A 12,888-nucleotide genomic window follows, 5' to 3' on the forward strand; every position below is an offset into this window, starting at 1 on the left:
CTGCATTGGGATGTTGGTGTGTTCCTTTTATCTGCTACTATTAAGCACCGTGTTTCTGGCCTGTCGTGGGTGGTCGTATGTGTCTACGGGCCGGCTGACCACTCCAGATCGCCAGCGTTCCTACTAGAACTTACCACCCTGGTCGGGGCCAAAAGGGATATCAACCTCCCTGTGGTGGTAGGGGGAGATTTTAATTTAATTCGCTCGGGGGCGGATAAGAATAATGCCCGTATTGACTGGACAAGGGTGTCCTTATTCAATAATGCCATTGCGGCAGCAGCATTGCGGGAGGCCGCACGGACTGGTGCCATATATACCTGGACTAACAAGCAAATGCAGCCGGTCCGTAGCGTGCTAGATAGGGTCTTTTTTACTCCGGAATGGGAGGTCTTGTTCCCCATGTGCCCCCTCGTGGCGGAGACGCGCATCGGATCAGACCACGTCCCACTAATCTTCTCCTCAGGGGAGGAGCTCATTCGCCGTAGCCCTAGGTTCTACTTCGAAACGGCGTGGTTTGAAGCAGAGGGATTTGCCCAGATGGTGGTCGAGCGTTGGGGCGTGATTTGTGCTCATCTGGGACCTCAACGCGGTCCAGCAGAGGGCTGGGTCGCGGCTGCTAGCAAGCTGCGCGCCTACCTGCGTGGGTGGGGCGCTAATCATGGTAGCGAGTCCAAGAAAGAGCGCGCGCGCATAGTTGCGGCGATCTCGCTGTTAGATTTGGAGGCTGATCGCCGACCTTTCTCGGAGGCCGAGTGGGTGCATAGGTACGCTTTAGAGGATCAAGTGACAGCGATTTTACGCGCGGAAGAGGAATATTGGCGACGCAGGGGCGGAGTCAAATGGGTCATGAAAGGAGACGCAAACACTGGTTATTTCCACGCCTACGCGAACGGGGGGAAAAGGAAATGCACCATCCTGCGTCTCCAAACAGAACAGGGTGTTCTGTTGGCGCAGGACCAAACGTGGCTCATATCTACGAGTTTTTCATAGGCCTTTTGGGGACGGTCGCTGAAAAACCATTACGCCTTCGCGGTGATTTGTGGGATACCGCGGAGCGTGTCTCGCAGGAAGAGAACGATAGGTTAGCCCTTACATTCCTTCCTGAGGAAATAGACCAAGCCTTACACGGCATGAAAACTAGCACGGCGCCTGGGCTGGACGGTTGGCCGGTGGAGTTCTTTAAGACATTTTGGCCCTGCCTTAAGCACTTGTTTTACGATATTGTCAATGGCTTCGCCTTAGGCACGGTCGATCTCTCCCGGCTGAACTACGGAGCCATTTGCCTTATTCCTAAGGTCAAAGGGGCGGATAATATCAAACTTTTTAGACCCATTACCTTGATCAACGTCCCGTTCAAAATTTGTGCGAAAGTGTATGCATCGCGCTTGGCTCCGGTCGCTCAACGAGTGATTAGCTCTAGTCAAACGGGTTTCCTCAAACACCGTAACATTCTCGAGGGACCAATTGCGTTACAAGAGATCGTCCACGAGTTGAAAAGGACCAAGGCACAGGGAGTGCTTCTCAAATTAGATTTCGAGAAAGCGTACGATCGCGTGAACTGGGAGTTCGTGCGAGAAGTCCTCCTCAAAAAGGGGTTTGAGGCAGGATTCGTACATCGTATCATGCACCTCGTGTGTAGTGGGCACACGGCGGTCAATATGAACGGCACAATGGGCAAGTTCTTTCGTAACAAGCGTGGTCTCCGTCAGGGAGACCCAAGTTCCCCGCTTATCTTTAACTTTGTTGCGGATGCCTTGGCGGCCATGATTAATAAAGCAAGGGCAGCGGGTCACATTAAAGGGCTCGTTGCGCATCTGATTCCGGGTGGGGTCACGCATTTGCAATACGCTGACGATACGATGCTCTTACTCGAACCCGACGACCACAGCTTAGCAACTACCAAGCTACTCTTGCTTGCGTTCGAGATCTTATCAGGGCTTAAGATCAACTTTCTGAAAAGCGAAGTGATCACCATTGGGATGGATGATCTAGCTAGCTCGCGGGTTGCGAATCTCCTTAATTGCAAGCTAGGGAGCTTTCCAATTAAATACTTGGGCCTTCCGATTTCGACCAAGAAACCTACCATAGCGGAATGGGAACCGCTTTATGGGAAGGTCGCTAACCGAGTGAGCCCTTGGAGGGGTAGGTTTATGTCCTCGGCGGCGAGGCTAATCCTAACCAACTCGAGCTTATCTTCCCTCCCTATTTTCACTATGGGGATGTTCCTACTAGCGGATGGGGTTCACACAAGACTCGATACCCCTCGCTCCCGGTTCTTTTGGGAAGGAGCCGGGACCAAGCGTAAGTATCACTTAGTGAAATGGGCAGCAGCGTGTAGGCCAAAAAAATTTGGCGGCCTAGGTATCACGAATTCTAAACTCATGAACGTGGCGTTGCTAACTAAGTGGTGGTGGCGTCTTGCCCAAAACGAGTCGGGGCTCTGGGCAGACATCCTTCGAGCCAAATATTTCCCGGAGGGGAATTTGTTCAAGGCTAAAACCAACGGTTCGGCCTTTTGGAACGGGATCCAAGCGGTACGACCGGCGTTTTCAGTTGGTGCACAGTTTCGGGTAAACAACGGCAAGTCCACACGGTTCTGGCTCGACCATTGGTGGGGTCAGGAGCCGTTATGGCAATCCCATCTGGAATTGTACCAACTGGCAACGGACACTAACATTTTCGTGGCCGATGCTTTACGCGTCCACCCTCTAGCCATTTCGTTCATCAGGAATCTAGAGCCCAGGGAGGCTGCAAGCTGGGACGCTTTGACGGTCGACTGGGGTGGTCTGAACCGTAGCACTGGGGCGGACACGATATCGTGGAAGTTGACCGCTTCTAAGCGATTTTCGGTCAAGTCCTTATATGACAAGCTATCTTCGGGACCTACATTAGATATAGCTAGGGGGCTATGGAAGGCCGCCATTCCTCTCAAAATTAAGATCTTCTTTTGGCAAATGTTTCGCAACCGCTTACCTACGTCGGACGGTGGATGGCACATGCACCACCTGCGGTTTAGGGGAAAACGCGAACCACGTCTTCTTTGGTTGTGTGCTTGCTAGATTTGCGTGGAGTGCGGTGAGAGACGCATTCAATCAAAATTGGAACCCTCAGTCTAGCCACGACTTGCTGTCTATCTTAACGGCGCAACGAGGGGCCAATGCTAGGATAGTCTGGAGATGCGTTGGGGCGCTTCTTTGGTCCCTCTGGACGGTTCGTAACAAAATTACGATTGAACACAAATTCCCGACCCACCCCGCTGATATTATCTTCAAATGCCATATTTTCCTTCAGGTCTGGGCTCCACTGGGGAAGAAGCGTGACATCGAGCGCATGAAAGAGGCCATGGAGCTGATCAAGACATCCATGATGAAGGCGCGGCACGGGACGATGGCTGCTCCATGATCCTCCTCGTTCTGCTAGCTCTGGCCTTGATGCTCCGCTTTTGTGTTTCCGAGCTTGTGGTTGTGTGCTACTTAGCTTTATCTTGAGCCATGGGCTCGTTAGACTTGTTATTTTGGTTTGTAAGACTGTTTGTGTGGATTCTGCCTGGTGGCTTTATTAAGTTAAAGTCGGACGCTTCTAGCGTCTAGGTTCCAAAAAAATATATTAGGTTTGCTTTCACCTTTTGCGCCATGGGTGCAACAGGTCATCTAGTGTGCCTTATAAAGTTCGGTACAGAACCAACAATTCTCTTGATGGAAGCTATGTATTTCACAGAGGCACGTGTCAACCGATATTGAAAGAAAGGGGTCTGTAAGAAAGGGTCCTGTAAGGTAGCTTTTCCCAGCACAAGGGCTAACCCTACGTTATGGATCATGACAAAGGGAAAAAGAAGTACGTTAAGCAGCAAAACTCAGCTTCAGATCACATCTAAAGTACGTATATACCCTAAGGATAGTATTTATAGTCTAACTGCCACCATTTAAGTGTCACTTGCTTCGAGGCTCTTATAAGATCCATGATCTTTCTTCCTTGTGTTTGCTCTACAGCTTTTGTTGCTTCTGTGTTGCTTATTCAGAGGGTCCAAGAATTTCGTGTTCTCCTAAGCTTATGTTGCGATTGGACAGAACTTTCCGAAGACGGCTTAAGTGGTGCCAGGTTCTTCTATGTTCCCAGAGGCGCCGCATGATGCAATATCAGGGTTTGAGGTCTGAAGGTTCTACCATTGTTGTTGTAGGCTGTGGCCTTCTTGAGATTGTATCTTTTCCTTCATAGATACCAAGGCACAGGCTTTAGAAATAAGAATGCAGAACCTAGGTGTTCATCATTCTTGATTGGATTATTAGGCAAAAACACGTAAATGAGAAGACTTACCTTTTGATGCAATGCTGGGCAATGGGTGGACCAATACGCATGTCACTTACACTTATCTGTCCATGGAGTTCTTTGTGCTGTTCCCCTTTCTTGAGTAGATCTTGACTCTCTTTTTGCGGAACTCTTTTTTATTAAAGAAAAGGCTGACTTCATTGACTATTGGATCATTGCTTGGATACTTCCTGCCCTTTTTTACCTTTCATATCGTAACTCCAAGATTGGATCAAATGGAGGGTGCACCACATCTTATAATCCTATTCCAACTGATGATTCTCATTATAACGTTTGAATTTTAATGATCCACAATTTGCTCCTATCCCTAGAGCCTGGTGTGTGCAAGGCATTATCTGGATTGCTAAAACTACCAAAGAATCTGCAAAATAAACAAATTCACTAGCTTGAATTTTTTGTTTTATTACCATAGGGCAAATATTGTTCAGATTAAGAAAAAGTAGTGGTGTAACATGAGTGCTGAATAAAAAGCAACCCATAAACTACCGTGCCATTGCATCACAATCACTTTGGTTCCTATAATAAGTTGGTCCATCGGAGGATGATTCCCTTAATTTTCTGACGCCGCCTCATTCCTCCACTAGCATTCTGCATACGAGGAATGAGTTGGGGATGGACCAACCTATTCCCATGACAAAACAAGTGGTTTAGGTATGACCGTTCACCATCCAATTTCTCAAACTAAACACCCAAATGAGTCACTACAAATTTGTATGATGTTTAAATACTCCAGTTAATTTCAACCAACTTACACTTCATGAATTGTGAGGTTGTAGTAATAAAACCGTGACCAAGCACAATGTATGGGTGATAGTCAATCTGGTGCACAAACCACTCTATTTTGAGACTAGTGCATGATCATTCTTGGCACGGAAGGAAGGCAACGAACATGGGATAGAGAAGGGTATGAGATATTAGCCAGTGTAAAACGGACATTTTACTCATCAAATGCACCTTGATTCTACATCGGCATGCCCAAGTGCCATGCTATGTGATCCAAGGGACTTGTTTGGCCCAAAACTTTGGAAGTTCGAGGAAGCAGAACCTTCTGAAAATTGTGATGCCAAAGTCAGCCTCCAAGGGAAGATAGAAGGCTGACTTGACTATTTACCCAAATAAACTTGACCATGAAACTTCTGAATTAGTTACTGCCAATATGCCTACGATCTAGGAATTTCAAACGTATGTTAGTCGCAATTTGGAAGTGCAGTTATCTACTGAATTATGCATATCGTTAGTGTCGTTTAGCTGATCAATGGTTGACACTTTCTCAAATCAGCATGAAACATGTCCACTACACAGGACCAAATACCTTTCTTCTTTTTTTCTCCCCACTAATAAGCTTCAGGATATGCTTATGTTATGAGTAATAAGACAAGTTTCAGAAAAAGAAGAACAAGACCGAGGAGACAGAGTATATGAAATGTAGGTATTTTGACATGGAAGAATCAACTGAAAAATTCCAAACCAAAAAAAATTGTACTAGCAAAGTTTTTTTCCAAACTCCACTGCAAGATAATTGATGCATTACAGATAGCAGAGGATACTTTCTAGCTGTCTTGATTAAGTAATGTTCTGAATAACAAGGTGCCATTGGGCGACAAGGAAAAAACTACAAGGTGCTAACCAACCTGTTGTACCCCAGCTCACCAGGGATCAAACCCCAGGTTTGACATCTGTGTGTCTCATAAAGGCGAAATATTCTTTCAGTGGGAGGTGACGTTCCCGTCGATAGTGAGGCGCATGTGGTGACTTTGTCAATCTCAAGACCCACTAGCTCAGTTTTTTGGAGGTGCTCACAGGGGTGTGCATGGTGCGTCATTGGGGTGAGTGTATCTGCGTGCATGTGAGCGTTTGCGTCTCTATTGTGTTTCTCAAAAAAAATCTACAAGGCAAAGTATATGTAAAGCCTAGACGTGTAGCACCAATAAATCCTATAAGAAATGAAAAAAAGGGGAAATAGTTGTAATTGCCATGTATGCATAACCGTTATGTTTCTGTTTTGACCGTTCAATAGAGAATCAAGAACTCACGGAACCCAAAAATATGTGCTAGGGTGATAAAAAAAGTAGTCAGTGCAGAAATAAAAGCAATTTGCAAATAGCCAGCAGGGTGTGTACCGTTTCTTTTATGTGAGCGAGTTTCAGCTTGTTCTCCTTTGATTCACACCACTGCTTTAATTCAGGACAAAAAACTGTTTGTAGTTCTTTGAGGTTGGTGAGCTGCTGTATGATCTCTAGAAAAGCTCCAATACCCTTGAATCCCCAGATCTCAAATTTCTTGAGAGAGTTGAGTTCTCCTAACCACAGTGGGAGTGATGCCATACTTCTCCAAGAGGAGATATGCAGTGATTGGAGGGAGGAGAGAGCTCGAATGATGTCTGAAGAGCTGGTCAGATCATTGCAATCGCTGATAGTTAATTTACAGAGCGCAGGGAGGTGGTGAAGTAACCTCCACTGATGCAGAGGCAGCTCGCAGGACCCAACATCCAATGTAGTTACTGGAGAAGAGGAAGCACTGGTGCACGTCACACTCTCTCCCTGTGTCAATAGTACATTATCACTGTTCCATATCACCCAGTAGGCAGCTCTAGGTAGACAAGGTTTCAACCTCAACTTAGGGCAGTCACGTATCCTCAATATCTCAAGGTTGGGGAACATGAGCTTGTTCGTACCATCCTCACCACTGGAGTATATTGTGGTCCATTCTTCCAGACCTTCCATACCAGTTAGTTCTAATCTCTCCAGTCGAAGAAATGCTCTCGCCCCACCAGTAAAGCCCTCATCAATTTTCATAATGTTGTGCATTCTTTCAAGTACCAATGATTGTAGGTTTGGTAATTGGCCAAGTGGTGGTAGGTTATTACATTTGGGCAAATGCACCATCATAATGCTGACAAGATTTGGGAGGTAATGACTAATATCCAATACCCAAGCTGGAAAGTCGACACAATTATAACCTTGTATCTCAAATTTCTTTAAAGTGCTCGGTGGCACTAACTCTCCCAACACTTCCAAGTCATCCACAAACTTCTCAGCATATGCAGTCCATTCTAATTTCAATTCTACTATTCTTTGTTTTTCCACCAGTTTTATACTCTGAACCTCTTCCGTAGATTTCACATTTTCAATTCTACTTATCTGCAGTTCATCAGGATTTGCATGCTGAAGCAGGACAAAGTTGCTGCTAGATTCGCCATCACCGGCATGCACCACAAAGTGTGGCAACAAGGCGAAAAGGTTGAAGCGAAAGAGAATGGAATTATCCAGTTCGTGGCAGCCCTTTACATTTAGAATCTTCAGACTATCCATTTCAACCATACTGTCTGGAAGCCTTGCTAATTCATCACACCCTGAAAGGTCCAGTGTGTGTAGCTTCCTAAGGCTGCCTACACATTCAGGTATACTAACAAGATATATATTCTCAGACAAGTCCAGATGCTCTAGATTGGAAAGTGTAGAGATATGGTCCATGAAACTGTCAGTTTGATCTGTTGATGAATTCTCAGAGATAGAACACCGGCCAGGGGAACTGTTAATTTTATCTGTTGATGGGACAGCAAAGATAGCACGCATGCACCATGATAGATTTAAATATCGGAGTTTGGTGAGATTGCCAATGACTTCTGGTAGCCCTCTGAGATGCTGCCTGTCTGCTTGGATCCAATAGCGCAGTGACAAATTCAAATATTGGAGTTTGGTAAAGACTCGCAAAGCTTCCGGAATACCATCAACCATATAACATTGCGATAAATCTAGATGTACCAATGATGTGAGCTCTACAAATGATTTCGGGAGTTTTTCTATTCTCCAACAACCCGATAAATCGAGATGCAGCAGATCTTCGATATTACCCATTGATTCAGGCAGTGCTAAAAGTTTAGAAGATCCACGCAAGTTGAGGTAGTTTAATTTTGAGAGCTTTGTGATACACTTGGGGATCATTTGATCTTGCATGCGTGGAGCATTAAGATATCTCAAATACTTTAGTCGACCAATAGAATGTGGCAACTTCTGTATGGAGCATTCACTTAAGTCTAAGACCCGCAGGTACTTAGCTGACGAAAATGCAGCCCCACAAACAACAATTTTTCCACAGTCCAGGAAACGCAGAGTCCTTATCTTCGCAGGAGAGATCACAGATAAATTCAGTGGCTTGCTGCAATCTGTGAGCATTGCGTACAGGCAACTGCTTCCCCCAATACTTCCATTTTTGCTAGCATCCAGAACTTCATTAGCCATGATTGATCTTGCAAGGTCATGCACCAGGTCATGCATGGTGAACAAAGTAACATCTTTGTCGTGCAATCGTCCAGTCTGCAGAAAAAGCAATTGAGGGTGTAAGGTTTCTGTTGTCCAATCATTTTATATTAGTGTACTAGTTTCGTATAACATAGACTTTTGTATCATGAAATTTTCTATATACCAACTAGAAAAAATAGTGGTTAGAGGTGGACAAACGAAATAGTATAGATGTCCAAAACAATGACAACTTTCAGTAAGGTAATATTCCAGGTTAGGTTTCAATATTAAGAAGGCAATTCTGTTAGTAGGGAATACATTGTTCTCGGAGAGAAATTATTGCAGTTTCATTGAGAACCCCAACATATACACCTTGTTGTGAACTTTCACCCAGTGGCGGATCTAGCCCAATGGGTCAGGGTGGGCCGACAAAAGTCAATGTTCATACAAATTTTTTTAATTTCATTTTCTAAAAATTTGTTCCTATGATACAAAGGCTATTGCAAAAATCTAGTGTGGGCGATGGCCCACCCTGTCCACCCTCTAGCTTCGCCAGTTTCATCATCCCGACACATGTGGCTGTATTTGACAAATGAGAAACCGGAGAGTTCTGTCCGAGCAATTCTCCTTACAATTTATCACCACAAAATGGTAAACCAACGTACATTTATCTCTTTTCTCTCCACTGGTGATACTTACGGTCAGAATTTTTAGCACTCATGGGGAAGGAAGTGCTTGCGCACCACTCACCACCTTCTGCTCCAGTTCCAAAAGTACTTGCAGTTGTGGCCATAACTGTTTGGCTGCAGATTCTCCCCAGAAGCTAGGAGCTGGATCTTGGCTAAATAGGGATAGGGAGCTGGCCTTTAACCCTTTTTTTAATTCTGCAGTTAGTAGGTGAAGTGCCTTCACCGGTGATGTTGAGAGTGAAGTTGAAAACAGGTGGAGTGGAACTCCCCCAAACAGGGCCTTGATATATCCTACATTCAGACCTAAGCTTGGTATTTCTTGGCATTTATCAAATCGCCACTGCTCTAATTATAGAGCGTGACTAGAAAACATCTAGCTTTGTAACTTGCTAGATAAGGTAATTCTTAACTACGTACAAGATGCCTATGTTTTTCACAGAAATGACAAGGCCCCAGGAAAAAATAGGGGTTAATTTGATAAATGCCACTCCAAATTTGGCGATTCCAAGAAATGTCACTGCAATTTCCAAACTTTGAAAAATGCCATTTCCAGTGGCATTTGTTGAAGTCTGCAGTGGCGTTTTTTCAAAGTTTGCAAAAATTGCAGTGGCATTTTTCAAAGTTTGGAAATTGCAGTGGCATTTTTATGAATCGCCATAATTGGAGTGGCATTTATCTAATTAACACAAATAGGAATTGTCCAGTTGTAGAGATATGCACTAACTCACCAAATCTGACTTGGAATATTGAAGGAAGGACATGCCCAATAGATGACTAACATAATTCTCACCAAGCTGCCTCGTAGAGAATATGTTCACTGGCTTGATAAAACCAAGAGAACTCCACTGATGAATCAGATCATCTTTAACTATACTGTGACCTTTAGGAAAGGTTGCACAATAAGCAAAGCATAACTTTAAGAGTGGAGGCATACTGCTATAGCTTAACTTCAATGATGCAGGCACGTGATGAGGTGAAGATGCATCTTCAGCAGCAAGTATGTTCCAGATATCACTGTTTTTCACCAATCTCCATTCATCATATGTCATAGACTGTAACATGTACCCAATGGATTGAGCTGCTAATGCCACACCTCCGCACTTCTTTGCGATCTCCCTCCCTATCAGTTCCAACCTTTCTTTATCAGCTCTAAATTCAAAGGCACATTTTTGTTTGACTATTGTCCAGCAAAGATCATTGGTTAAGGGCTCCATCTTGAATGGTTCAACTGTACACATTTTCATTGCAATCTCTTCATCGCGTGTGGTTACTACAACCACTTTGTGCCCCCCGCCAACCTTTAGCATACACTGTAAATCTGCTAGCTGAGATGGATCCTTCTCCCACAGGTCATCCAAAATAATCAGAATCTTCTTACCAGCAAGCAGCTTTCCGAGGCGATTATTTATCATCTGCCTTTCAGTCATCTGGATCTGCTCCTCCGATATTTGAGAAAGTATGGAGTTGCCAATTTTATTCAAGTCAAACTTCTGTGACACATAAATCCAGACCTTGCAATAGTCTTTGAAGTGGCTACAATTGAAAACCCATTGTGCTAACGTTGTCTTGCCAATACCCCCAATGCCATATATTGGTAGGATGATCTCTTGTGCCATGCTCTTACATAAGGAAGCCATAATTTTATGTTTTTCTTCAATTCTTCCTACTATGAGTGCTTCTTCCACATTTGAAGATGTTTCCCGTACATCAACAAATCGCTGCACGTTAGACCTAATGTCTGTTGTGAAACTAAAACTCCGGTGTTGACTTGTGATGGTCTCCAGTTGCTCTGTCATCTTCTTCATCTTATTAGCCATAGTAATCTTGGAAACAACTGTATGACAGGAAACCATAATTGCAAACTGCAAGAGATTTACTATGATTCTTCAGTAACTTGGAAAAGCTGAACAATTTCATGATGTAAAATTCATACGTCCCTAGCCCACGAACAGAAATAAGACTTCTCAAATGGAGATATCAGAAGGTAACTAAGCTATTTTTAAAAGCAAAACTAATTCAAATCCAATTTAATGGAATAACTGGGCTTAGCAAAGCGCATACTGTATATCATACCTTTCGAGCAGCTGGTTTGGTGTTTGCTTCAAACTCATCAATCACATTGGAGATGTCATACATGGAATTCTTGAGGCGCTCAAGCCACAAACGCACTGCCGCGTCCTTGATTGACCGCCTCTCAGCGTCCTTGAGCACCGCCTCTACCGACTCCAGCAGCATCCTCAACTTTTCAAGGTCATCACTGAAGTTCCTCTGCATCCTAACTTGGCTTCCAATGACTGACCCAATCTGCTGGGTCACCACCTTGAGGACGGCAGAGGCAAGCATGCCCCCAATTTCTGTCATGGTTGCTCTGCTATTTGCTTTCCAGGTTGGCCTCAGCTTGCTGTTGTGCGGAAAATCGATGTGATGTATGCTCGTAGGAGGTGGTGTACGCAAAAGTATTATTGGGGTACCAAGCAACAACAGTTCATGAACACCAAGAGTTTATTGGGGTACCAAGCAACAGCAGTTCATGAATGCCAGAATTATTATTGGGGTACCAAGCAACAACAGTTCACAAATGCCAATCAGTGAGAAGAATCTTACAACCGCGTCTAGACTAATTATTAGTTAACAAATGCATGTATCTACTTTATAGCATAACTAAAATATTCAGGGTCAAGTCGTTTCTCCACTTTAACACGCAACGGAACAATACCCAAGGAGGTAAAAGGTGCACACAAAGAAAATTACTACTTGGATGTCTTGTGAGGAAACAAATGGCAGGTATATTTCAGGTACTGAGTACCTGATCAAGTTACATACAGACAACTTGCACAAGACAAAAGACTTCTAGAGTAATACTATTCCTCATTGAGTGGGAAACTTTGGTATGAGGCGGCTAATTGAAAGTAGACAGCAAATTTGACTTGATGCCTATTTCATATAATGTGGCCACGGCAGAAAAAGTCCACATAAGTCAAGGACACCTTTTGTCCTCCACCAAAAATCTCCTAAATAGATCTATTGGAGCTGGTTTTTTTTTGGCCCAGCTCCCTCTATAGTTTTTTTATAGGGGAAAGAGGAAGTTGGAAATGCTGTTAGTACTCCCTCCCTTCCTAAATATAAATCTTTAGGCCTTGAAAAGTCCGCATAAGTCAAGGACACATTTTGTCCTCCACCAAAAATCTCCTAAATAGATCTGTTGGAGCTGTTTTTCTTTTGGCCCAGCTCCCTCTATAGTTTTTTTATAGGGGAAAGAAGTTGGAGATGCTCTTAGTACTCCCTCCCTTCCTAGATATAAGTCTTTTTAGGCCTTGTACAATGCTAGGTGCTTAGGGAAGATGCTTAGAGAAATAAAACAAGCTTTCCTTAAGCACCGGTGCTTATTTGTACAGGAAAAACGCTTAATTAGGCGTCTCTCCTGTGGAAATAGGCATTGGTGCTTCAGAAAACCCGGTTTATTTTTCTAAACATCTCCCTAAGCACCTATCATTGTACAAGGACTTAGAGATTTCAGAACTACATATGGATGCATATAGACCTATTTTAGAGTGTAGATTCATTCATTTTGCTCCGTATATAGTCTATATTGGAATCTCTAAAAATACTTATATTTAGAAACGGAGGGAGTA

General features: G+C 44.0%; 1 protein-coding gene across 2 annotated transcripts; it reads right to left on the minus strand.

Annotated features, from left to right (window-relative positions):
* Positions 1–3,977: 3,977 nt before the first annotated feature.
* LOC109743444 (uncharacterized) lies at positions 3,978–11,846 on the minus strand. 2 transcript variants are annotated; one of them, XM_020302538.4, is made up of 5 exons: positions 11,330–11,846; positions 9,985–11,118; positions 6,447–8,642; positions 4,315–4,687; positions 3,978–4,207 (listed from the first exon to the last, which is right to left on the minus strand). In XM_020302538.4, exons 1-4 carry the CDS (start codon positions 11,615–11,617, stop codon positions 4,676–4,678), a joined length of 3,630 nt encoding a protein of 1,209 aa, XP_020158127.1. In that variant the 5' UTR covers positions 11,618–11,846; the 3' UTR covers positions 3,978–4,207; positions 4,315–4,675. The 2 variants fall into 2 exon arrangements, with proteins under 2 accessions (XP_020158127.1, XP_073352417.1); XM_073496316.1 differs by lacking the exons at positions 3,978–4,207; positions 4,315–4,687 and having other exon boundaries at positions 6,308–8,642; positions 11,330–11,804.
* Positions 11,847–12,888: the final 1,042 nt, after the last annotated feature.

This window comes from Aegilops tauschii, chromosome 4, assembly GCF_002575655.3.
Source record: "Aegilops tauschii subsp. strangulata cultivar AL8/78 chromosome 4, Aet v6.0, whole genome shotgun sequence".
Classification (NCBI taxonomy): domain Eukaryota; kingdom Viridiplantae; phylum Streptophyta; class Magnoliopsida; order Poales; family Poaceae; genus Aegilops; species Aegilops tauschii.

Coding starts and splice junctions, on each gene's coding strand:
- LOC109743444 (XM_073496316.1), bottom strand. CDS start 11,617: ATGACAGAAATTGGGGGCATGCTTGCCTCTGCCGTCCTCAAGGTGGTG. Junction 11,119..11,329: donor CCAAACCAGCTGCTCGAAAG/GTATGATATACA, acceptor AATCTCTTGCAG/TTTGCAATTATGGTTTCCTG. Junction 8,643..9,984: donor AATATTCCAAGTCAGATTTG/GTGAGTTAGTGC, acceptor CTTTTTCTGCAG/ACTGGACGATTGCACGACAA.